Below are 26,619 nucleotides of genomic sequence, written 5' to 3'. Positions count from 1 at the left end.
AAATTTTGTAAATTTCTGCTCGAGGATTCTTTGGAAATTTTTACCGAAGGTTTTGACCCTCTTTACAGCGATATTATATTTTTCGTAGGCAAGTATTGTACAAAATCCCTATCTATCGATATCTCCCGCAATTTGTTGAGCTTTAATTCAATCCATACTTTCATACTCCCATAATTTTCGAGTTCAAAATTTTGGGAAAAGATGTGTTTGTCTCAACACAGGCTGAGGGTATATCTCTGTCGGCAAAGCCGACTGATACATTTTTACTTGTTTTATAGTAGGCTTCTTTTTTCTAGGGGAGGGTTACTAACCCGACGCCCAAACTCAAGTTTTTAACGTTCTTATGGGTGAACGCGCGGCACAAGTTAGCTCACTACCTTTAACGGGTGTTAAAGGCAGTTCCCCAGCAAATGGGGTACTTTGCGAAGAATCTATGGGTCTAATTTATACTTTCCTCAACGTGTTAAACTAATTTTAGCTAATTCACTCTTATTGTCAAATGTATTATATGGTCTTGAGGTGTATTCGGGTACAATTGGCATTCATTTTGACAGACTTAAGAGAGTTGTCAATACCATTACGCGCTTCGTTTTCAATATCCCTCGAATTAATCACATTTCTTCTCACGTTATTCGCTTTCTTGGAAGTTCTTTCGAGATGTTTGTTAAATTTCTATTTTATAACTTGATTAGGAGTAACAGACTTCCTGCTTTGAGACGAATGTTTGTTTTTCACACTTCTCCAGAAATCGTCAGATTTTTATTCCTATGATTTGGAAAGACATATACGCGAGATCATTTTTAGTGCGTGTTTCAAGGTGTTGGAATTTCTTGCCATTGGAATTGCGTATCTTTTCACATAGTAATAATGCATTTCGTTTGAAAGCTAAGAGCTATTTTCTTAATATTTCTTGCACATTTCCTGTACTTTGATATTGATTTGGTTACTATTCACAGGACATTTGGATATAGTTTAATATGTATTTTAAATGTCTCTTTTGACGGCTGGGGAACCAACAACAGATTTGATTTTCATAAATATTTAAAATATTGTAACATTTTTCATGTTTTTTTATTAATATTTTTATTTTAGTTTTAATTTTTTACGAATTTTTAAAGAATATACATATTTTTATATATTATATCTCTCAGGTGTATCATAGTCAAAAAATACTTTCAATGGCCATATTGGCTTTGTATTATAAATGGAATTTGAAATAAAAATAAAATAGAGATGATTGAGATATTTTCTTAGTTCGTCTTATGGAACAAATGTTCTGTAAAACGTCAGCTAAGTAAGTACATTTTGCCCGCATGAAGATGCATATACCCTCGTTAGCATAAATGCTGAGGGTATAAAAAACCTACCATGAAAAATGTAAACTACCCTGCAAACTTTTATAGGACCATGATTTGCGAATTAGCACCAGCAATTTTCGGTCTGTTCATAGAGAAGGTACGTGCATACAGGAAGTACGATGGATTTTTGAAGACATCACAACACAACTTATAGGTAACGCATTGTATTATAGCTGCCATGACATAAAGCATTAGTTTGGTTGCGAATGTGTTGTTAGTCGAAGGTTAAAACATCTGGTCTCCAGTTTCGCCACAGTGGCTGAAAGACTTGGTACAATTCGGATAAAAGCTACATACATTTTCAACATCAGTTTATTTGCGCTCATGTCCCACTGAAAATAAGAGTGAGCATAGTTAAAAAATATATATGTATTTTACTAGCGCTTAGAATAAACAGTCCAAGCTATTTTAACGGAAAAATTGGAATGGAGAACATCATTGGAAAAACAGTCGGAAAATTCAGACTCCACATTGAAACATCTTACATTCGAATGATATTACGTTATGGAAGATGAAAGACATTCATCGATCGTTTTGAAGAGTAAACATTAACGCTGGTGGTGGCTTAAACGAGGTTTAAACGCAGCGAATGAAGTACGAAAGACACAGCTTATATCAGTAAGCTGCAATCACAACAGATAGTCACAGCATATTCCACTCAACTGGCCCAATTGCTTAATCAAAGTACTCCTCGTCCCGATACATATCAGTACAATGCAAAGTATTGCCCACTCAGTGACAACAACCGCAAAATCCATACTTGGATACCAGATACCTTCACCAAGGAACCATGACCAGGTGTGTCGTGCTGCTATCGAAGAGAATCCGGCATATAGGGCTACTATACAATCAGTAGCATGAGAGAGATATCGAGAGAAAAGTATAGAAGAAAAACGGTAATACTAGCGAAGACGACGAAGATGCCAAAGATGCAATCCCAGAAGATGGTATTGAGTGCACACACCGCCCGACTTTGTAAACATCTTGACGACGATTCATGACAATGAATTCAAAACCACGTAGTACAATTTGTTCAATGCTCACAATATCAACACATTCACCAAATGTATCGGACAATTCTTTTTGATAGACCAGTTTGGATAAGTCACCAATAGACTGGTTTTAACTCAAAGGGAAAAATCGATGTCGGATTTTTTTATGTGGCACATTCCTAAAATTTTTAGTTTTGTTAAAAATTAAGATTGCCAAAGTTTGAACTCAATCGGAATATGTTAACAAGTGTACTTCGTATATTCGAGCGTGGAGAACGACTGCGAGAATGTGAACGACTACGACTACAGGACCCACTGTGGAACCTGGTACCTATAATTGTGATGTAGTTAACGACTTCGTCCACCTCGGAACCGTCATAAACCCAACAAACAACATCAGTTGTGAATTAAGAAAATGGTATTTGCTACTTTGGCGTAAGTAAACGTCTTAAAAACAAAGCCATATTGCGTTAAACAAAAATCACACTTACGAAACACTGATGCTAATGTATCGTTCCGAAGCCTGGATACTTGCGAAAACAGAGAAGGCAGTGATTGGTGTGTTTGAGAGAAAATTTTTTCGATCTATCGGTCAGTAAGCTTTGACGGTGAATATCGACGTCGCATGTACCACGAGCTGTATGAACTACACAGCGATATCAGTATAGTTAAATGTAGCGAGATACAACGATTGGGTTGGCAAGGCCATGTTATAAAATAGGGACGCATGTCGTAACAACAACTGGAAATGGAAGTAGAATGGAAGTAGTTTTGCAAAATTCGTACTTATGGGTATAAAATGTACTAAATGGTACTAAATTTAGTACAATTAGGATTTGGGTAATCGGATTGAACTGAAATCCTGAAATTTGAAATTGAGATTGCTGTTGGAATATAGGGTTAATGTAGGTTTGGAAATTCGTACTTTTGGTTGCGAAAAGTTCTAAATGGTACTAACGGATGGAGCTGAAATTCTGAAATTTGGAATTAAGGTTACCGTTGGAGTGTAGAATGGAAGTAGTTTTGAAAATTCGTACTTATGGGTACAAAAAGTACTAAATTTGGTACGATGGTGATTTGGGTGAACGGATGGAGTTGCAATCATGAAATTTGGAATAAAGATTGCTGTTGGAGTATAGGATTGGGGATGTTTTGGAAATTCGTATTTATGGGTACGAACGGTTCAAAATGGTACTAAATTTGGTATATTTTGGATTTGTGCGAACGGATAGACCTGGAATCCTGAAATTTGGAACTAATATTGGTGTTGAAGTGTAGAATTGAGGTAGTTTTGGATATCCGGACTTACGGGTACAAAGAGTACTTAATGGCACTAAATTTTGTACAATTAGGATCTTGGTAGACGGATAGAGCTGCAATCCAGAAATTTGGAATTGAAATTAGAGTGTAGGATTGATATATTGTGGTAGTTTTGGAAATTCGTACTTACATATGTGTTCGAGGAGTGTTAAGTGCAACTAAATTTTTAACCTTTTGGTTATTTTTTAAATATAGATGTAAAATTCTAAAATGGAGATCAGAAAGAAATCTTGGAAATTAGTGCTTATGTTATAATACATTTTAAAGCGGGTGTAGGAATAGAGGGGAATTCGGAAATTTGGTATTAATTTCGGTGTTTGTATGTATGGTTGAGATATGGATGTGGTTGTGGATATACGTACCATACTTACTTAGGCTGGCCCATTACAGAACATTTGTTCTATAAGCCGAACTAAGAAAAGATCTCCAATTCTCTCTGTTTACTGCTTCGCTTTTTGGAATACCGCGCCTTTTCATATCTTCATCCACTTGTTTGCTCCATCTAAGCTTAGGCCTGCCAATTCCTCGTGCACCGCCATGTGCCACGTACTTCTACGCCTTTTTAGCGGGTTCATCATCGCTCATTCTTATGATATGGCCTAGCCAACGCAATCGTTGCATCTCGATACGTTTATCTATACTGATGTCGTTGTATATGTAAAGCGTTGTTTTTGTTTGACGAGATGTGGCTTTATTCCTAAACTGCTTACTCAGGCCGAAGTAGCATCTGTTGGCGAACACTATTCTTCTTCGTATTTCACAACTGATGTTGTTGGTTGTGTTTACGGCGTTGCCGAAGTAGACGAAGTCCCTTACTACCTCAAAATTATAGGAACCAACATTTAGAGTTGGCCCGATCTCTATGGACGCATTGCACAACGACACCATTAACTTTGTCTTCTAGCCGTTTACCCAGACCCACTTTAGCAGATTCCCTTTTGACTTTTTCAAAGGTATCAGTTACTTCCTTTACCGATCGACCTATGATGTCAATGTCATCGGCATAAGCAAGTAACATATGGCTATTTGTATATATTGTGCCACTTCTTTTCACCTTCGCATCTCGTATAACCTTTTCCAGCAGAATGTTGAAAAGATCACACGAGAGGCCATCACCTTGTCTGAAACCTCTTTTGGTAATAAACTCTTCGGAGAGGTTCCTTCTTATTTTAACCGAGGACCTTACTTACTTACTTACTTAGTTGGCCCATTACAGAACATTTGTTCCATAGACCGAACTAAGAAAAGATCTCCATTCCCCTCTGTTTTTCGCTTGACTTTTTGGAATACCGCGCCTTTCCATTTCTTCATCCACTTGTTTGCTCCATCGAAGCTTAGGCCTGCCTGCACCGCCATGGGGCATGTATTCATACGCCTTTTTAGAGGGTTCATCATCGCTCATTCTCATGATATGGCCTAGCCAACGCAATCGTTGCATCTCGATACGTTTAACTATATTCATGTCTTTGTATAGCTTATATAGCTCGTGGTTCATACGACGTCGATATTCACCGTCAACGCAAATCGGCCCGTAGATCTTTCGAAGAATTTTCCTCTCAAACACACCAAGCACTGCCTTATCTGCTTGCGCAAGTACCCATGCTTCGGAGCCATACATTAGCACGGGTAGTATCAGCGTTTTGTATAGTGTTATTTTTGATTGACGAGATGTGGCTTTGTTTTTAAATTGCTTACTTAGACCATAGTAGCATCTATCTGTTGGCCAATACAATGCTTCTTCTTATTTCACAACTGATGTTGTTTGTTGTGTTTATGGCAGTGCCGAGGTAGACGAAGTCTTTAACTACCTCAAAATTGTAGGTACCAACTTCCACAGATTCTGCTTCGACCTTCCTAAAGGTATCAGTTACTTCCTTTACTGATCGTCCCATGATGTCTATGTCATCAGCATAGGCAAGTAACATGTGGCTATTGGTGTAAATTGTGCCATTTCGTTTGACATTTGCATCTCGTATTACCTTTTCCAGCAAAATGTTGAATAGGTCACACGAAAGGCTGTCTCCTTGTCTGAAACCTCTTTTGGTACAAAATTCTTCGGAGAGGTTCTTTCCAATTTTAACTGAGGACCTAGTATCAGTTAAAGTCATCTTACAAAGCCGGATGAGCTTTGCGGGGATACTAAATTCAGACATTGCGTGGAATACCTTTGATCGGAGGGGACTGTCGAATGCTGCTTTATAATCGACAAAAAGGTGAAATATGTCGATCTGCATCTCTTGGGTCTTCTCTAGGATTTGCCGCAGGGTAAATATCTGGTCAATGGTGGACTTGCCAGGTCTAAAGCCACATTGGTATGGTCCAATTATTTCGTTGGCCATTGGCTTTAGTCGTTCGTACAATATCCCTGACATTATCTTATAGGCAATAGGGAGAAGACGTATGCCCCTATAGTTGGAGCATACAGTCTTATCTCCCTTCTTGTGGACGGGACACAGGATGCTCAGGTTCCAATCTTCGGGTACGCGTTCTTCCTACCAGATGGTGCTAACTAGCTGATGCATACACCTTATCAGCGCCTCGCCTCCGGTTTTAAACAGCTCGGCTGGTAAGCCATCGGCTTCTGCTGCTTTATTATTCTTCAGCCGGTTGATTGCTGTCTTTACCTCATTTTGGCCGGGCGGTATACATTTTATACCATCTTCTGGGATTGGATCTGTGGTATCATCGTCTTCGCTACTATTGGATACCAGCAGATTGGAGGAATGTTGCTTCCATATCCTGAGCACGCTATCTGTATCAGTTACCAGATTACCTTGCTGGTCTCTACAGGAGGATGTACCTGTACCAAAGCAATCTGTTTGATGTTTCACTCTTTGGTAGAATTTTCGGACTTCATTCTGGCTCCTGTACATCTCGATTTTTTCACACTCCCGCTTTTCCATTTCTCTCTTTTTCTTGCGGAAAAGACTTTTCTCCTCTCTCCTTTTCTCCCGGTATCTCTCTCGTGCGCTACGCGTTGCTACGGATTGTAAAGTAGCCCTATATGCCGCATTTTTCTCTTCGGTGGCAGCACGACACTCCTGATCATACCATGGATTCCTTGGTGGAGGTCTCTGGTATCCAAGTATGGATTTTGCGGCTGTTTGCATGGAGTGGGCAATATGTTGCCATTGTGTTGTTATGTTATCGGGACAAGGAGTGCTTTGATTAAGCAATTGGGCTAGTTGAGTGGAATATGCTGTGGCTATCTGTTGTGTTTGCAGCCTATAGATGTCCAACTTCCGCGTTGAGTCTGTTCGTGCCTTATTTGCAACGTTTAGACGGGTATGAATATGAGTTTACTCCTGGGAACGATCGTAAATCCAACACACTCGATGAATGTCTTCCATCTATCTCAAAATTATCAATTTGTTTATTTGTTCTTTGATCTGGAGAAAGCCAGGTGGTCTTATGAATATCAAGATGCTTAAATTAGGTACTGCTAACTACCATGATTTTTGGAGCTGCAAAGTCTATCAGCCTCATACCATAGTCAGATGTTTCACTGTGGAGCCTGAATTTCCCGACTGTTGGACCAAAGATATTTTCTTTTCCAATTTTGTCATTGCAGCTTAATGGTACTCATTTGGTGTCAGGGTGAGTGTTGGTGTGTAGCGTCGGTATATGGAGGTTTTTTTAAGAAATACGTTCCATAAATATACGAAAGGTACTAAATCGTTTTAAATTAGGTATTTGGTGTAGGGGCAGAGCTCGAATTCTATAATTAGAGGCACTGTTCTTGTGTGCGGTTAATATACATATGGTCGGGGAACTGATAGAACTGGCAATGGGAATCATGGTTGGTATATAGGGTTGCACTACACATTGAAGCACTGCTATGAATGAACTGGTAAATCCAGCGCAATGAAATTTGTTATGAGAGTCATTGTCGAGATTAGATCACAATGGTTATGAAAGTTCGCACTTAAAATGTATAGCATGTTTCTATATGTAATGACATTGGGCGAACAAGTAGGGATAAAACTGTAAAATTTGAGATAAAGTCCTGCGGTTTAAAAATTCTGTTGGATATTGTACTATTGCACAGTGGTTCCAATAGTCGGAACATTCGACTAATATTTTTTGTTGTGAGTATGACTTACAATTTACATGCAAGTAAATATATTAAAAAGTTTGCGAAACTAATACGTACTGCAAAATATTAAAAAGGATTTTGAAGGAGGAGGTGTTTTTAGAAGCAAACGCGCACGATGAATGTTTGTACAACACTGAATATTCTTTATTTCCAATCATCTTAAGGTCTATACAATCATATCTTACTAAACTACTTAACGCTAATGTGGGCTATTCATATTTTATTTACCCCCGCAAAGGGTCGCTACATTAGCAGATAAGAACAAAGGGCATAAGTGCCCACTGCACTTGAGACGCTCGTAAAACTAAAAATAATATTTCTCTAGCCTATTCAACTAAGAATAAATGTATTAGAAAGGAAAAGAGCTCTAAATATCAAGTGTTCTTTTCATAACCATAAAAATACAATTTATGATCTATGAAAGAAAGAAGATCTTCTAAACCTAAACGTCTAGCTGCTATCAATACAAAAATATGATTCTGTTCGAACGTATTTCGAACAGGAGGTAATAGCTTAATTGTTTTTATCAGATACTGTTTTAACGTGTTGTGGAATTCTAGTTAGCTGTATGTTTTCTTAGTGTATTTTTTAATGCCAATTCAGTCATATACTTAAAATTGACCGAAGGTTATAGTCATGATGCCCACCAGTGCCCACCTCAGGTATAATATTCCAATGTAGGTCATGGGTTTAAGATTATCCAGTATTAATATGAGTTATCATCTAGTGCCAGGTCTTTAAATGGTGGGCCGCAGAATAAAGCTGCCCCAAAATATGGTTTCTATGGATATATTAGGGTATAAATTTGTTATCTGACCACGTACATTAACATATTTGGCAACAATAGAATGGTCAAGAATTCTTCTTCTTTCATATATGGCTTACGTGGGAGGTACGTGTCTTCCAGGATGAACGCTATGAGATCTTTATTGAAATTTTACTAATTTTCAGACGAAAATGTTGATATTTTTAACCCGGTAAATTCGTTGATTTTTATGATGTTTTGTAGATTGTTTTGTTTCCCCATGCCTCCGTTTGCATCATACCATATACCCCCTCCAGAGGGGAAAAGGGGAGAATGCTACCCCCAATGGTTTCGTATAACAATCTTAGCAGCAGCACAAAGCTGCACCCAGCGCATTAGCTTGATAGCCCAGTCAAAATAGACATTGAAATATAAAAAATTCCCACAGACCTGAATTTTGGTGGAGAGCTAAGGTTTGCCATTAGAAGCAACGTCCTAAAAGTCCCCATCGATCCCATGTGTGCAAAAAAAGTTATTCGTGGTCAAAGGTCAAATTTTAAGGGTTTTTAGGTTTTCGGATTTATTTTTTTAAAACGGTTGATCTAATCAAAAAGTGACTAAAGTAAATACTGTGGACAGAAAAATTATCTTCAAGTTTGATCTTTAAATTTTTTTTCCTAGAAGGAACCATTCTTGAGATATACATAGGTGTTCTAAAAAACACATGATTTTTATGCACTTATAAGTGAAATATGAAATATTCAGACGAACCGGCTAAAATAAGCGAAGTAACCGGGTCTGTCTCCCCAAAAAATATATATTTTCTTAAAGAGCAAAATTATACCTATCTTTTAAAAAAATTCCAACAAAATCGGAGCGTGTTTAGTAGAGTTATTCAATGTTAGAGTCATTTTATGCAAAAATAGTCCATTTAACCCACATGTGTAATCGAAAGGCCAGCGGGAAACGACCCCAACGATTACGAAAATATATAATTTTCAAGGGTGGCGGATCCGGTTCGCCGGTTATTTGACCCGAAAGGCCAAATATAAAAACCGGGTTAGACCCGGTTCTACTGAACCGATTACTGCAAGTGGATATCGTTTGAAAGCTTATGGAAGTACCTAGTGTTGTTACTTTAACCGGTTCGCCTCATAATTTTTTATTTGAATTTAAATCGCGATATCTCGGAAATGGTAAGTCGTTTTTAAAAATCATAAAGACCATTCTTGTAGACAATTATTAAATCTACAACTTTTACTTTAGCCGGCTTTTGCTAACTCTTGCCGTTTTTGAGAAAAGTTAAAAAAACTTAATAATGCCTCCAAAAATGACCTTTGAACCCGAATAACTTGCACACATGGGATCTATGGGGACTTTTACGACGTTGCTTCTAATGGTAAACCCTAGCTCTCCACCAAAATTCAGCTCTGTAGGAGTTTTTGCTATTTCCCCCTTATACGCATGTCTATTTTGACTGGGCTATGACACTTACACGGGAAATATTTTTGGTCACTTTCTCCATACAAGTGGATCCACTGTGCATTGGTTTTGTGTAAAATGGTTTTTATTTTTCAACAAAATTGTGGTTTTCATTCTGAACGCTTAGAAAGTCTTTATGGGAACGTAGATCTATGCGACAATATTTAATGCAGTCACGTTTTTACACCCAGAGGACAGAAAGAAATAAATTGAAATACATCGCTGCTGATTTGTAGGGGTAAAATACTTCCGATTTTTGGGAAATCTAACTAAAGTGTGACAAATAGTACTTAAATGAAATTACATATCAATTAAAATAGGTATATAAGCACCACAAAATTTTCAGATTTCCCCATTACGGTATTAAATATTTTTTGTTTTTTTATTTCCTTTCCGCATACAAAGTGCCGGGCACTTTGCTAGTTTTTAGTAAACGAACACACATATGTATTTATTCATTTACCTCGATTCGTTAGCATCTTGGAATGATGGCTTTGCATTCATTGCATTCTATTTATAAACAAATGTGTATGACTGCAGTCAGCATCTGTTCATTAACTACTGTTAACATGTTTCCATTTACATGTTTTTTTAAATACTTTCAAATTTAACATTAACATTCGCCAATTCCATTCTGTTGTAATAAATGTCTGTTAGACAGTCACAATTCACCACAATTTTCGGAGTAATGTTATTAACATTCAGCGCATGTCTCTTGGTAACAGTAACAGCGGCGGTAACAGAAACTCAAAATGAATTTTAATTTCGTTCCGTTTCCGCTGAGAGCTGAGCCCACAGGAATTGCTGTGGAAACGGAAACAATATTGTATGTTGGCGTTTCGTTGCAAACACCACATCGATGTTCGACGAAAGCAGCCAAGTGAACAATGTTTCATTTTATTGCCAAGGAGCCAAGAGAGAGGACACAACACATAAATATTACCGCTATTTTTGCATTATTTAATGGCAAATTTTGCACTTGTTTTGTCAATTGTTGTTTTGTTTCTGTGTTTCCGTGTCTCATACATCAACTGTCCGTGTAAGGATTCGGTTGTGTGTGTGTGTGTGAGTCAATGTTTTGGATAAAAACGAAAGCGAACAACGCCACTTGTTTTTCGTTTTCATTGTTCTTGTTGTTGCCGTCGTTGTAGTTGTCGTCGTCGCCACCGACGTCGCTTGCCATCATCGTTGTCTAGGTCAGTAGTAGAAATCTGTAGCACTTCACATTGCATCTGTTCTCTTTACATGGAAGTGTGAATGTTTGTATGTACATATGAACGGACGAACGAACGAATGAACACGGGTGTTCGTGTTCATGCCTAAGCTGTTCCATGGGTGGTGGGTGTGTGTGCCTGTGTGTGGTTAGTGTTACTTTGGTATCCGATGCCATGGTTAGGTAAGGCTTGCAAGTGTAAATGTATGCATTGAAAAATGCAAAATGTGTGGGTTTTATACGCATCGAAAAGGACGCACGCACCGACTCACTCGCATATCCACATGCCCGGATATATACGAACTATCAACAGTGTAGGACATTAAATGTTGCAGCCACTGTTGTTGTTGCTGGTAGTAACTTCCTGTTGTTGTGTTTTGTCAAAAATTGTAACGTTGGCCGTCACAGAGAATAAAAACAGAAAAAATACGAAATGGAGAATTAAAACGACGATGATGATGAAGTGAACAACAATAACATGTGTGAGGATATACCTTTTATCCACTTGTCAAAGAACTGTCATATGTGAGTATATACCGTGTATACTTTAATCTAGCTTAGGGAGAAGGAAGTAGGACAATAAAAAATCTAAGAAAATCTTAAACATTTGGAATGAATTTCATATTTTGTAATATAAGGATTTAAGAAGAACAATTTTGGGCGTACAAAACAGTTGCAACTGGAATGACAATTTCACATTATATATTCAGTATAGTCTCGATAATCCGGACACTCGTTAATTCGGACACTAGAATTTTTTACATTGACCATCAATATTTTTTCTTAGTTTGAGTATCATATTCTTATTTATTTTGTTGCTTCGTTCATTCGTAGCAATAGCAATTGGGCAATTGGTGTATAAATAAGACAAATTAAGTTTTTCAGAGTTTTCGGTCGAAATCTCGACTTTCTGGCTAGCGACAGTTGACTCAGTTATACAGACAGTATGATGACGATATGCAACTATGTCGAATGAAGCGACAATATTTAAAACCTAGTGTTGGACAGCCTAGTTCCCTGAAAAATCGACATTGCGTGTCCTTTCTTTTAAAGGAATTCGTTAATTAGTGAGAAACTCCCTCAGAATAATGTATTGTATACAAGGATATTTAAAACGTTTGAATTAATAGTTTAGTTTTTTATTGGAATTTAATGCTGAACAAGGAAACGAGTGGAAACCTTGTCTATAATTTATTGTCAATAAAAATAAATAAAAAAAATATTTATTTTCTTTCCTAGGCATTCAAGCTCATCGCATTTCTATCTATCGCAAGTTACTACTCGGTAATCCGGACAATTCGATAATTCGGACACCGCCAAAAAATGTGATGTCCGGATTATCGAGGTTGTACTGTATACAGTATAGTCTCGATAATCCGGACACTCGTTATTCCGGACAGCGCGGTAATCCGGACACTAGATTTTTTTACATTGTATACTCTGTAATCCGGACATCACATATTTTTCTTACCTCGATAATCCGGACACCAATATTTTTTCCTATCTTGAGCATTAGATTCTTACTTATTTCATTATTTTTTTCGTTCTTAGCAATAGCAAATGGTGTATAAATAAGAAAAATTAAGTTTTGCAAAGTTTTCGGTCCAAATCGAGACATTCCGGCTAGCCACTGTAGACTCACTTATACAGTCAATATAGAATTAACTATCTGAATCTGTTAAATGATTTTCCCATTGTTCAACTATTGATGACTGGCTATGATAAGCAACACCATGTAAAACCTAGTGTTGGGTAACGTACTTCCCTGAAAAATCGATGTCGATGTTGACTGTTCCTTTCCTCTTAAGGAATTAGTTCACTAACCCTTCGATTAGTGATAAGGTCCCTTGGAGGCATGTAATGTATTCCAAGGATATTTTTCTACAAATGTTTAAATTTTTTATTTGGATTTATAGCTAAACGAAGAAACATGTAGAATTTCAATAAATTAAAACAAGTGAGCAAAGGCTATAGTCGGGACGAGGCCGGCCATGTGATACCCTACACCACTACCCCTGTGTATAAGCTTTCCACTGGTAAACATTTCTTTTAGGGAACATAATCCTAATACCACCAAACATAATATGCCCCTTTCTCTCTGGGACCCCCATAAGCAACCAAAATTTCGTGACCATCCGATCAAAATTAAGACCTGTAACGTGATTGCAAAAAATGGAAGAATTGGATGCATTACCGACTATTGTGGTATCTCCCTTGTTTGACCACCTTCAACAACCTACTTTACACCAATTTAAAGGTAAAATTTTCTTCTATGGGCATGTGTATGTCGTCGCTTTGGAATAGCTTTAATTTACGATGCCGCACGATTTCAGATATTTTGAATTTTTTATTCGAAGCGGTCAAAAAACTTATGTACGTAAACTCACGGTGTGTACTATCCCCCATATTATCGACGTTTTCCGTCCAAATTTGATGCAAATAGGCATTTAAAGTTCGAAGTGGTCAACATAATTCTCTGCCAAAAAATACGGACATACGTCCACATTTAGTATGGCCCTTATGACGCTATCATCCGATTTTAGTTATTTTGAATTTTTCGGACAAAATTTCATGTAATTGGTTATTTGGATTCCAAGTGATCAGTTGTGACCACATTGGTATTTTCGTAACAGAATGAAACTAACTATTTCCTTTTAGGTTAGAATATTTTATGGTAGATGGTACGGCTTAACGATGTTTTACTTGTTCAACTGAAAATGGGATTTCGAATTTTATGAATGAAGGAAATATTCATACCAAAATTTGTGGACATTGAACAATATTTCTAGCAAAATGCCCGCTACTTCGTAAGCGGAAAAGGAATAATATACAAATAAACAATATTTAATATGGAGAAAACAGAAAATTTTGATGTTCTAATACCTATTTGAATTGATATTTAATTTCTTTCAAGTACTGCTCGTATACGTTTTGTTCGAATTTCAAACAAAAGACCTCTACACTAGGGCTATAACCAAAAAAATACCACCACATAGCCGTGTAGAGCATGGAAAACTATTATGAAATACGGTGTCAATTTTTCTCTATCGCGAAAAAAGTTTCCGCACCAAATGCATGGAAGTTCAGAAATGCATTTTTTAATTTTATCTGTCATAACAACATATTTGCTTTTGATTAAAATTTTTATTTTTTTGTAATCTAATTTAAAATCATTATCAAAGCGTTCTGGACCAATTTGTTCTCAAATCGCGCCATTTCGGAGCATATTAGGAACTTTTGACACTATTGCAATTTTTGGTTTTTCTTTATAAACTCGTGAATTTTATGTTTATATTTTTTGTACCTATCGAACAAGAGAATTTGGGGTCATTTGCAACGAATTCGCGAAAGTTACAGGCTGTTTTTGTTGACCTTGCCTGTAAGAATTGTATTTGTTTTCTACAAAAATACAATACCATTACCATGTGGGGAATTTTGTCCTAATAATGAAAACGCGTTTTTAAGATCGATTCGATGAAAAAAGTTTCAGCACCAACCGCAATTACTAAAACCCTTTTGATATTTTTTCTACTTATAATTTTAAATTTGCTTTGTTTGAATAAATATTTATAGACAAAAATACATTTCTCACAGGCAAAGTCATTAAAAACGGTCTGTAACTTTCGCGAATTTGTTGCAAAAGCCAACAAATTCTCTAGTCCGATATGTACAAAAAATATAAATATAAAATTCGCGAGTTTATAAAGAAAAACGAAAAATTGCAATAGTGTCAAAAAATCCTAATATGGTCCGAAATGGCGCGATTTGAGAACAAATTGGTCCAGAATGCTTTGATAATGATTTTAAATTAGATTACAAAAAAAAAAAAAAAAAATTAATGAAAAGCAAACATGTTGTTATAACAGATAAAATTATAAAATGCATTACTGAACTTCAATGCATTTGGTGCGGAAACTTTTTTCGCGATAGAGAAAAAATTACACCTTATTTCATAATAGTTTTTCATGCCCTACACGGCTATGTGGTGGTATTTTCGATATCTGAAAAAAGTGCAAAAAGTTATATCCCTACTCTACACTTCAGCAGCGGCCTACATTTTAAATTCCAGTCCATGTTTTATTGGAACGGTAAGGGTATTTTGAAAATTTTATCTACATTTTCCAACCGAATTTTGGAATTTGTGATATCAAATTGTAGAAAATCATTATTCAGACGATGTTACCCTATATAACAGTTATTTTTGAGACATTTTATTTTAGGCCTTTTTTCAGGACGTAAAAACCTTCTTGTAAAACATTAGCTGCATAGATCTACATTTTAAAATGAACTTACTGTAACGTTTAGAATAGACAGCAAAGATAAAAACAACTTTGTTGAAAAGGTACGTTTGATTTTTTGATTATTTAGAAACCGAATTCGTGTTAACCTAGAAGCAATAGTACATTATTCAGTTCAATTTTAGAAATGCAGGATCTTAGCTCAAATGTTACAGTTTTAGCTCTACATGTTCAACCAATGTCAATGGTATTACATGTAGAAACCTTTCATACATTTATAGGCGGATTTAAATAAACATTCGGATCCAATCTCAACAGTTATCCTCATAACAAATTTCATTATTGATTCACCCAATACCAGTGCTTCAATATTTAGTACTTCTAGTACACTTATTGTACGACGAACTCTAACAATGAACCTGACAAATCAATAATATATCAGAATTTCCCTTCTATTCCTTAGCCCAATACCAAATTTATTGCAATTTTGTACTTTTCAAGCACTAGTGATGATATAATTCCATCTGCACTGCTACACCCAATGTCAAATTTAATAGCATTTAGTACATTTCGCATTTCTCAACAAATCATCCAGCCATCAGCCTAATTTTATAATTTGTATGCATTTCTACAAATCCGTATCTAAACACCAACACAATCCCTCATTCAACAATTCGAAATTCCACCTAAATCCCATCATGCAACACCAAACTGGTAACAACTTTAGTACTTATAGTATATCGAAGTTTCAAAAATTACTTCCTTTTATCCAAAACTATATCTTACCCGCGATTTAGTATTTTTCCTCTTTATCTCCACTCTAAACTTTTCGTGCACTTATTGTACGTATATCCACAACCACATCCATATCTCAACTCTACACACCAACAGCGGCTATAATACCAAATTTCCGAATTCCACCTCTATTCATAATACCATTAATACTTTTCGTATGAAAGTACGAATTTCAATAACTATCTCCAACAGGTCTACCCAAATCTAAATTGTACCAAATTTAGATTTAGTACCATTTATTACTTTTCGTACCCATAATCCCACACTCCAACAGTAACCTTAACCCGAAATTTCAGGATTCCAGCTCTATTCGTTCACCCAAATATAAATTGTACCAAATTTAGTACCATTTAGTACTTTCCGTACCCATAAGTACGAATTTCCAAAACTACCTCAATGCTTTACTCCATAAGTAATATTAATTATAAATTTCTGGATTCCAGCTCTATCTGTTCACCCAAATCCAAAATGTACCAAACTTAGAACCATTTAGTACTTTCCATACCCATAAGTGCGAATTTCCGAAACTACCTCAATCCTACACTCCATAAGTAATCTTAATTCCAAATTTCAGGATTCCAGCTCTATCTGTTCGCCCAAATCCAAAATTTACCAAACTTAGTACCATTTAGTACTTTCCGTACCCATAAGTACGAATTTCCGAAACTACCTCAATCCTACACTCCATAAGTAATCTTAATTCCAAATTTCGGGATTACAGCTCTATCCGTCCACCTAAATTTAATTTGGACCAAATTTAGTACTTTCCGTACCCATAAGTACGAATTTCCAAGACTAAGTCAATCCTACAGTCCAACAGTAATCTTAATTCCAAATTTCAGGATCCCAGCTCTATTCCCCCCAAATCCAGATTGTACAAAATTTAGTACTTTTCGTACCCATAAGTACGAATTTCCAAAACTTCCTCAATCCTACATTCCAACCGCAACCTTAATTGGAAATTTCAGGATTCAACTCTATCCGTTCACCCAAATATAAATTGTCCCAAATTTAGTACATTTAGTACTTTCCGTACTCATAAGTATGAATTTCCAAAACTACCTCAATCCTACACTCCATCAGTACTCCTAATTCCAAATTTCAGGATTCCAACTCTATCCGTTCACCCAAATATAAATTGTACCAAATTTAGTACATTAAGTACTCTCCGTACACATAAGTATAAATTTCCAAAACTACCTCAATCCTACACTCCAAAAGTAATTAAATTCCAAATTTCAGGATTCCAGCTCTATCCGTTCAACCAAATCCAATTTGTACCAAATTTAGTACCGTTTACTACTTTTCGTACCCATAAGTAAGAATTTCCAAAACTACCTCAATCATTCACTCCATCAGTTATCTTAATTCCAAATTTCAGGTTTCCATGTCTATCTAAATGCAAATTGTACCAACTTTGGTACCATTTAGTACTTTTCGTACACATAAGTATGCATTTCCAAAACTACACCCATATCTTAATCGTACACTTCAACGGTAATCTAAATTCCAAATTTCAGGTTTTCAGCTCTATCCGTTCACCCGAATCCAAATTGTACCAAATTTAGTACCATTTAGTACTACTTGTACACATAAGTACGAACTTCCAAAATCATTTCCTTATATCAGCACCACTTCCCAACCTTGATTCCCATACCAAATATGAAGATTGTAGCTATATCCGCTCAAAATATACAATTGGTACCAAATTTATTAACTTTTGGTACACTTATAGTTCGAATTTCCAAAAACCCTTTGGTACATCTTTCTAACTATCCATCAGTGACCCTCATTCCAAATTTCAGAATTCTAACTCTTCCCGTTTGGCTAATACAAACGGTACCATATTTAGTACATTTTAGTACTTTTCGTGCCCTTCTAGTTCGAATTTCCAAAAACCCAGCCTTATCTCACCTCTACACACCAACAGCAACCCACAGTCAAAATTTCAACTCTCTAGCGTCAGCGGTTTCGTCTGGGCGATGATCTGTCACTCACTCACTCATCACCAAGCTTTTTTATATATGGGGAATTCCAAGTGAAATCGGACAGTTCGGAGAAAAGTAATTTTTGATTTCAATTGTTTTTGGTTCAATTTATGTTCGGACAAAGGTATAAAAGAAAAATTGTATTGACAAATTTTACAAAATTCAGAAAAAATAGTAATCGTTCGAATCCCATTACCACATAGGGCTTAAAATTTTTGTAATTGAACGTAGTTTAACATAAAATTTCTTTGAAAAAATCGAAGGGTGCAATCATGTTTAAAAATAAATTTTAAATATTAAATCCCGAAAATTGCATTGAAGCCCATTGTGCATTTTTCTTTTAAATTTTTCTTTCGATAGCTGATAAAAAAACAAACAAATCAAAAAAAAAATGGTCCCATTTGGACCAATATTAAAGAAGTTATGAGTATTTCTTTGTATGCAGTTTTTACAGATTTTGACTTTTTCAAGGCGCGATATCTCTGGAACCGTTAGTCAAAAAAATTTTGAAAATATGCTAAAATGTTTTGTTAATCAGCAGCATAGCCACAGCAAAAAATAAAGGAAATCAAAAACCTCATATTGAAAACGTGTCCGATTTCACTCAGAAATCCCCATATTGTGAACAGAGGGCTTACAAATCAACACATTAAAAAAACTCCCAAAGGCAAAAGCAACAATCATCGTCGTACTTATGTGTACAAAAATACTAAATGGTACTAAGTTTCGTACAATTTGGATTTGGGTGAACGGATAGACGTGAAATCCTGCAATTTGGAATCAAGAGTGTAGTATTGAGATATGGAGATGTTTTTGGAAAAGGTAAATCAATTTGGAAAGGTAAATCAAGATACAGCTCGAAATTTTTAAGATAGAGCTTAGTAATTTGTTATAGAAGTTTCTATTCTAGGATATTTGGTATTGCAAATGGGCCATATCGGTTCACGTTTTGATATAGCCGCCATAGAACGGTACCTTCGATTTTCGGTATTTTGAAAGTTCTAGCCTCATTATTACATCGAAATCGCTCGTTGGGGGGTTTACAACTTTCCCCCAGAAATTTCCCGAATTCGGGTTTTTGACCACCATTTTGGTTGTGACCACAAAAACCCACCGAAAATGCTGAAATTTGGTATTTAGTCTTCGTTGGGGGTTTCAACTTTCACCCCTAAATTTGTCGGTATGTGTCCAGGCCTTCATATAGCCTCCATAGAACGGTACCTCCCGAATTCGGGTTTTTGAAGGTTGTGACCACAATAACCACCGAAATGGCTGAAATTTGGTATTGAGGCTTCGTTGGAGTATTTAACTTTCACCCGTAAATTTGTCGGATTAGGTCCAGGACTCCATAGAACGGTACCTACCGATTTTCGGTATTTGTAAGGTTGTGGCTTCAATATTCCACTAAAATTTCAAAAATTTTTCGGTGCAGGTCCACTTCTTTATATAGCCTCCCAATTTTCGGTATTTCAAAAGTTGTGGCCTCAATAGTCCACCGTAATGGCTGACATTTGGTATTTAGTTTTTGTTGTGGGTATTCAACTTTAACCCACACATTTTTCAGTATAGGTCCACGCCTTCATATAGCTCCCAAAGAATGGTACATACCGATTTTTGGTATTTTGAAGGTTGTGGCTTCAATGTTCCACTGAAATGGCTGAAATTTGGTATTTAGTCTTCAAAGTTGGTATGAAATATTCCACCAGAAATTTGTCGGTACAAGTCCACTTTTTATATAGTCCCCATAGAACTGTATCTCCCGATTTTCGGTATTTTGAAAGTTGTGGCTTCAATATTCCACGAAATGACTGAAATTTGGTATTTAGTCTACATTGGAGGTAAAAACTTTTCCGATTGAAATTCGTCGGTATAGGTTCACGTTTCGATATAGCCTCCATAGAACTGTACCTCCCGATTTTCGTAGTTCTGATGTTTGTGACGTTAATAGTCCACCGGACGGACTTCAATTTTTTATTTAGTCTTCAATGGGGTTATAAAATATTCCAGAAGAGAATTATCAATATAGGTCCACGGCTTCCTATATCTCCCTCAGAAGCGTATCTCTCGATTTTCCCTATCTTGAAGTTTTTAGCCACTATATGTCTGTTCCAGAACCTGCCAGAAGTTACTAATTTTTACTTCGATAACATTTTTTCCTTTATGTTGTCGAAAAAATAGTAAAAATTCGTAGATTATTGCAGTTCTGGAACAGACCAATTATCTTTCCGAAATACCGGAAATTTGAGTCTTTGAGTCTAAAAACTTTCCGCCAGAAATTTGTCGGTATAGATCGACGTTTTGATATAGCCCCCATAGAACTGTATCTCCAGAATTTCGGTGTTTTGAAAGTTTTCCACACTGTTTTACCGACATTGCTGAAATTTGGTATTTAGTTTTTTTCATAAACGAAAGGAAACAAATTGTTCCTTTTCTAATATAATACATACGTGGTGGAGGGTATAAAAAGTTCGGCCCGGAACTTAACGCCATTAGTACTTGTTCACAAAAATGAAATAACTGGTAACGTTTTTCATCGATCGGACCATAATTGTGGCATTTAAAGAATTTTGATGAAAATGCGCCTTTGGCTTCATGCAAATTACTATGGAAACAAAGATCGCTAGGTTGGCACGGGTTAACGTTAACCGATCGCCATAAAATTTCATATATAAGGTTTTTGGATCAAATGGAAAAAATGTAAGGGGTAGGAAATCCAACAAACATTTTTTTTGGGTCACCCTAATGTACATATGTATAACCGTATCTAGCGGTTTTACGTATTAAAATATGTTTCCTTTTTCAAATTATTCAACCGAATTACCTCTAATCTGGCATATCGCTCGCATACATGTTTGTCTAATCTTTACAGTTTTTGATATTTATTTTTCTTATGATTGCATTGATTGATTTATGATATTAAGATTTATGTAAGATTTTAATTACCTTTAAATTATCCGGTTTGTCAAAATTAAAACGATTTATTTTTAATTGAATTATTCAATTTTATTTCATATTACTTTTCTACGTACATATGTATGTAAGTGTGTTCATTTGACGCCATATAAACATAAACAACTTTTAGTAAAACACTGATTTAAAAAAAAAGCTAAGACAAGACTTTTTTCAAAAGTCATTTTTTTAAAACCTATAAAATAAAAAATAACAACAAATGCTTGGCATCTTGAAAATATAGACCGTTTAACAAATATGGATTTTATTTTACAAACTTAAGTATTATGACTACGCACAAACATACGTACATATTTCCAAAATATTCATACACACACGTTATCTCTTACAAATAGGCATTTGAAATACACACACACACACGCAAAACTATACAAATGTGTTTCTTGTGATGTCACAAGTGACCAGTAAGTAATTAGACTGCTGCCACTTCTTCTTCTTCTTGTTCTTTAGACGCCTGTCGTGGATGTACGCGCATATGACGTTTTCCTGGCGGGCGGCAAATCCGATGAGTAGTCCTGGAAACGTTTTGTACAATTGATGGCCTAGAAAGATAAAAACAAAGAGAAAGAAAGGAAACAAATGAACAATGGTCTTGAGATAACAATGCAAAATGTAGTCATTATATTGTGTGGTGGCACAAAGAAAAATATAAGAACAAAAAAAGAACACCACCAACAACAACAGCAATACTTTTGACCAGTTATTAAGATATTTAATGGCCTAATAACGACAAAGAAGTACTTTAATGGGTTATACTATTTAGGCGGTTTTTGTTTTGTCTACTTTCGACGTGGGTAGAGGAGGTGATTAGATGTTCAATCGCTGAGGCTTAAATCATGCCATCTATCCCACATTATGTTTTGTTTCCTTCAGTAGCTTCCCTATTCTCGTTGATATCTATTAAACAACTCTATCAATGATTAGGAACAATGGAGATGCGCTACACTTATTATTAAAAACATCGTAGAAGGGGTATACTGAGGCCGCTAGAACAAACTACTGAAAAAAGAATCAAAACGATGCGAGAGGAGCTCTAAAACTTCACTTTATCCGAATTTTGTGTGGGAGGTACCCGATGGAGTCGACCGATATAGTCCATATTCCAACCTGATACATGACTGGTTGAAATAAAACGATGTGCAACGTCTGCACCAATCAGAAACTCCTGTGAGAATTATTTTGCGGATTTTCCATTTTGGTTGGTGCCGTCAGGGTTTCTTGGAACATTAAGGCCAATATCTCAGGAAATATGGACTTGCGTCATAAAGGGAGTCGCAGTGACAACCTGCTGACAAAATTTCAAAACGATCCGAGAGGAGCTCTTAAACTTCCCTTTATCTGAATTTTGTGTGAGATGTACCCAAATTTTGCGTGGGAGGTACCCGAAGAAGTTGACCAATATAATCCATATTCGAACCCGATCTATATCTAGAAGAAATAATACGATGTGCAATGTTTGGACCAAATGGATTGCTCCCTTCGAGAGTTATCGTTCACACCATTTTACAGACAAATTTTGAACTTTTGTAGGGAAGTTACCCGAAGGAGTGGACCGATATGTCCCATCTTCGAACTTAAACTAAGTTTGGACAAAATATTACGATACCAAAAATTTGGTTCGAGTCAGTTGATCCGTTCGAGAGTTACCGTGCGCACCAGCCAGCGGGACAGACAGACGGAAGGACATGGCTAAATCGACTCCAAATTGTCTGAAACGAATTTCGTACAAACATACTTGGGGTCTAAAACCATTATTTCGATGAGACACATTTTTGGTCGTATCAAAGTGTATATGAAGAAAAGACAAAATTTTTTAGTTTTCCATAAAAAAAAAATTAAAAAATTTTTTTTAAGCTACATGAAAGATTTTTGGTACATAGATTGGGAAAAAAAAAATCCCATTCTTAAATCTGTTCGAGATACTAATTTTGGTTGTTGCGCGCAAAAGTTATGGCGGTTTCAATTCTGATAAAAAGAAAAAATCTTTAAAAGACTCTAATCATTATATTGAGAAACTCTCTTAATTAGGGGCTCCCTACGTAATATATGATTACTGAGGCCCCATAACATTAGTGAAAAAGTTTTAAGTTTTCGCGGAAATTGAGAAAGAGTTTAAAAAATTGGTACTTTGCAACTTGTTTTAATAAAATTCAACCTGTTTATGCATCTGAAAAATATATAAAAAATATGTACGTAATCTATACATCGCGAAGATTCAAATGAAACCAAAACTATACAAATCCGTTTAGTCGTTTTCATATTATAGCAAAAACAAAAAAATATATTGAGGAAATTTATAAAATTTTTGTAAGAGAAAATATTTATTAAAATTTATTTTGTGAGTTAGTTGAAAAAATTGTAGGAAAAATAGGTCGGAGTTATTCTTCTATTTTAGTTTAATTTCACGCAAAAAATCAAATTTTTTATTCTAATCACTTCTCGAATACACACTAACATCTAGCGGAAGATATGGGTATCGTTCAAATAAATGTTGGGTTCCTTTTAATAGGGTATGCTCTTGAAATAAAACTGTATCGGGTAATGTTCATTTTGAAATGCGTGTAAATCGCGAAATCCTCAAAACCACTTGATGCGCATGCGGTTTACCAACACAGCGAATTCTTCTCTTTTAATTTGTACACATTTGCTAGGATTTACTTTGGCCGCTAAGATGTAGCATCGTCTGCAGTTTAGTGTACAACAAACTGTATAACGCTTATAATTTGCACAAAGTGCATACACTTTTTATGCGCATCCGATTTCACTATCAACCGTGAAAAAATACATCGATCTAAACATATTTCAATAAAATCCATCAAGAACCGTGGATGTAGCATCACACAGTATTTTTTGGATAAATCGGATACAGCTCCCATGCCACTAAATTTTTCAAACCGCTGTTTTCGCACAAACGCGAGTGATGATTCACTTTCTTCATTTAAATAGAAACGATCCACATAAAACGCGAATTCGTCAGCGATATTTTGAAAAACATTTTTCGCAAATTTTTAGTCGATGGATTTTTACGATCTGTGATTCATATGATCCGGATCGTCGAAAAACTAAAATATCGCGGGGTACCAGCACACTCAAAACGATATTGTAAATACTGTACCCAAAAAAATAGGTTTTTTAGAAAAAATATCGCACTAAATTTTGGCCTTTGGCAGTAGATTACTCTGCTGCTGTGTGGGCTACATACTCAATAAACATATCAGATTATGCGAAATCGCGAGTTCTTTAATCCTATAATTGGTTTTTCGAAATATCCGAATGCGCGTCCCAGTTACATAAAAAATACAAAAAACACCTGAAATCCAGCTTCAAAATGTCAGCATCCAGAAAAGGTGGATGCTGTGGAAATTTTGGAAAGTGATACATTAGAAGTGTAATCTTCATTTTGTATTCTCCTACTTTTACTTTGGACAGATGTCCGTCATTTGAATGGTTTAATCAGAAATCGAATAGCAATGTAAAAAACCTGTTTAGCTTCAACGTGTTTTTACCTATGTTTTTTCCTTTACGCGGTCGTAACTACCACGTAAATTAATTTTTTTTTCTAAATTTTCGAGCTTTGTACAAAAACATCTAAATTAATCCAGCAATAGTCATAGTTACTGGTAAACTACAATAGTTCGCGTATTATAATAGTGCAAACCTTGGCTTCATGGAAACTAAAAAATTTTGACTTTTCCTCATATAACCTTTCTGGCCTTAAGGCTGAAGGTATAATAAAACCACCCACGAAGTCGTTAACGTCAATCTTAGGGTTGATGTAGATAAGGACAAAAAGGAAATCTGTTCAATATCGCCACAGTGGAATGGGGGTAATGTAGAGACTAGGTTGTCCGAACAAGTTATGAAACATGTTTTTACAATTAATCGTTTGCGTGCCACCGTGGTATGCACACCCGCATGACACGTTGAAGGTCGTGGGTTCCATTCCCCGGTCAGGCAACATCAAATTTTCAGCGGTTGCAAAATGCCCCTCTATAGTGTTGGACAGAATTTCAGCCTTGTAAAACTTCTCCACAAGTGGTGTCTTAGGAACCGCCGTTGTGCTCGGCGATAAACTTCTCCTTCCTTCGGGTACCTGTCACACAAACTGCATTATTTTAATTAAAAGTGCATTTGAAAGACAAGTCTGGAATTGTTTTGATTTTTTTTGCGGCTTGTTGTCATCTTGGCCCTTATATGTTTTTGGGGATGAAGTCCATAAATCCTGGGATAATCATCCAAAAACTCTAAAAACCGAATGCAATTAAATGTACTTTAGAATTGAGGTATCCCATTTGTCCAAAACTTTGTACGTGGTAAAATTCTCTTCCAAACGTACATCAAGTTCAAAAAGGTCAATATAGGGTACTTCCCTCACAAACGTTAAAAATCTTCGCTTGAGTGTAGTTTAGGGGCTGTTCCAGGATTGTTTTAAAATTTTTACCGAACAAGTCTACAGTTTCGCTTACCTTTCTCAAAGCAGTTTAAGGACTTGTTTCGAATTGTTTTGACATATATATTGACATTTTCAGCGTAATTCCACAATTCATTCTAATAACTCTGGTGGCACCAACTAAAATGACTGATGAGCACTAAACCTTACGAATTAAGTATCCGATTTGCCCGAAACTTGGCACGACGATGTTCAATGTTTTCCAAACGTACGAGCACATACCAGAAATAATCAATAAGCCACTTTCCTTCACAAGCCACTTAAGCACACATACAGTGTTACGCATATCTAAAGCGACAAATCAAGGATTACACATCAATTAAAAGTTTTGGTTCCGTTACAAAATGTTATACTTCATGTCCAGTTGTTCTTTGTTATGCACAGAGAGCTTTCAACACGTTGTTTCTGTACTTTGTAGTTGGATGGGAGAACAACAACAACAATATTGACTGATCCTTGAGAATGGGGAGTGCAAAACAAAAGTAACAACGGAATATTATTAAAAACTGTAGTCCTATCGGTTTTCATTAGCTGAACTTTTGACTCAAATTGTTTTCAAAACCTTTTCTGTAAACAAATTTAGAGCGTATATCGGAAATAAGAGCCCCAACTTGTTCTTGGAAGTTCCTATTCGCATTATTTTTAAAGTTTCCTCAACGTTTTTAGCCACAATGCACTATAGGTAATTTGCCCAGTTTTTGAACTTTTAATAATAATAATTTTTAGATGGCATTGAAAAAAGAACATGTCAAAATTTATTAATATGAATGATATTTTTCAAAATATCGTCATTATCGCGGTTTAAATTGTAGTCAAAGTGAGAATTTCGAAGAAAAATAAAAAAAAACTTGTAAGGCATATTTCAATGTATTTAAAACCGCGGAAAAATAAACCAAATATAAATGTATGTAAAATGGAATAGATTGACAATTGCGAGAGGAATTCATTTAATGCATAATATAACTAAAACAT

At 35.9% G+C, this 26,619-nt stretch overlaps 2 protein-coding genes across 3 annotated transcripts in view; one reads left to right on the top strand and one right to left on the bottom strand.

The window, feature by feature from the left end:
- The window catches only part of LOC141390126 (putative polypeptide N-acetylgalactosaminyltransferase 13), a 149,317-nt gene that overhangs the window by 4,367 nt on the left and 118,331 nt on the right, over positions 1-26,619 (top strand). The window lies entirely within an intron of this gene.
- AstA-R2 (Allatostatin A receptor 2) overlaps positions 21,205-26,619 on the bottom strand; it is a 75,534-nt gene continuing 70,119 nt past the window's right edge. Inside the window, exon 4 of the mRNA XM_073962767.1 lies at positions 21,205-21,739. Coding sequence (XP_073818868.1) covers positions 21,644-21,739 — 96 coding nt within the window. The 3' untranslated portion in view covers positions 21,205-21,643. The remainder of the gene's footprint in view (positions 21,740-26,619) is intronic.

This window comes from Musca autumnalis, unplaced genomic scaffold, assembly GCF_047663935.1.
Source record: "Musca autumnalis isolate F117 unplaced genomic scaffold, ASM4766393v1 scaffold_1, whole genome shotgun sequence".
Taxonomy (NCBI): domain Eukaryota; kingdom Metazoa; phylum Arthropoda; class Insecta; order Diptera; family Muscidae; genus Musca; species Musca autumnalis.
The sequence above is the reverse complement of the archived record's forward strand: the minus strand, read 5'-3'. Positions and strand labels throughout refer to the sequence as shown.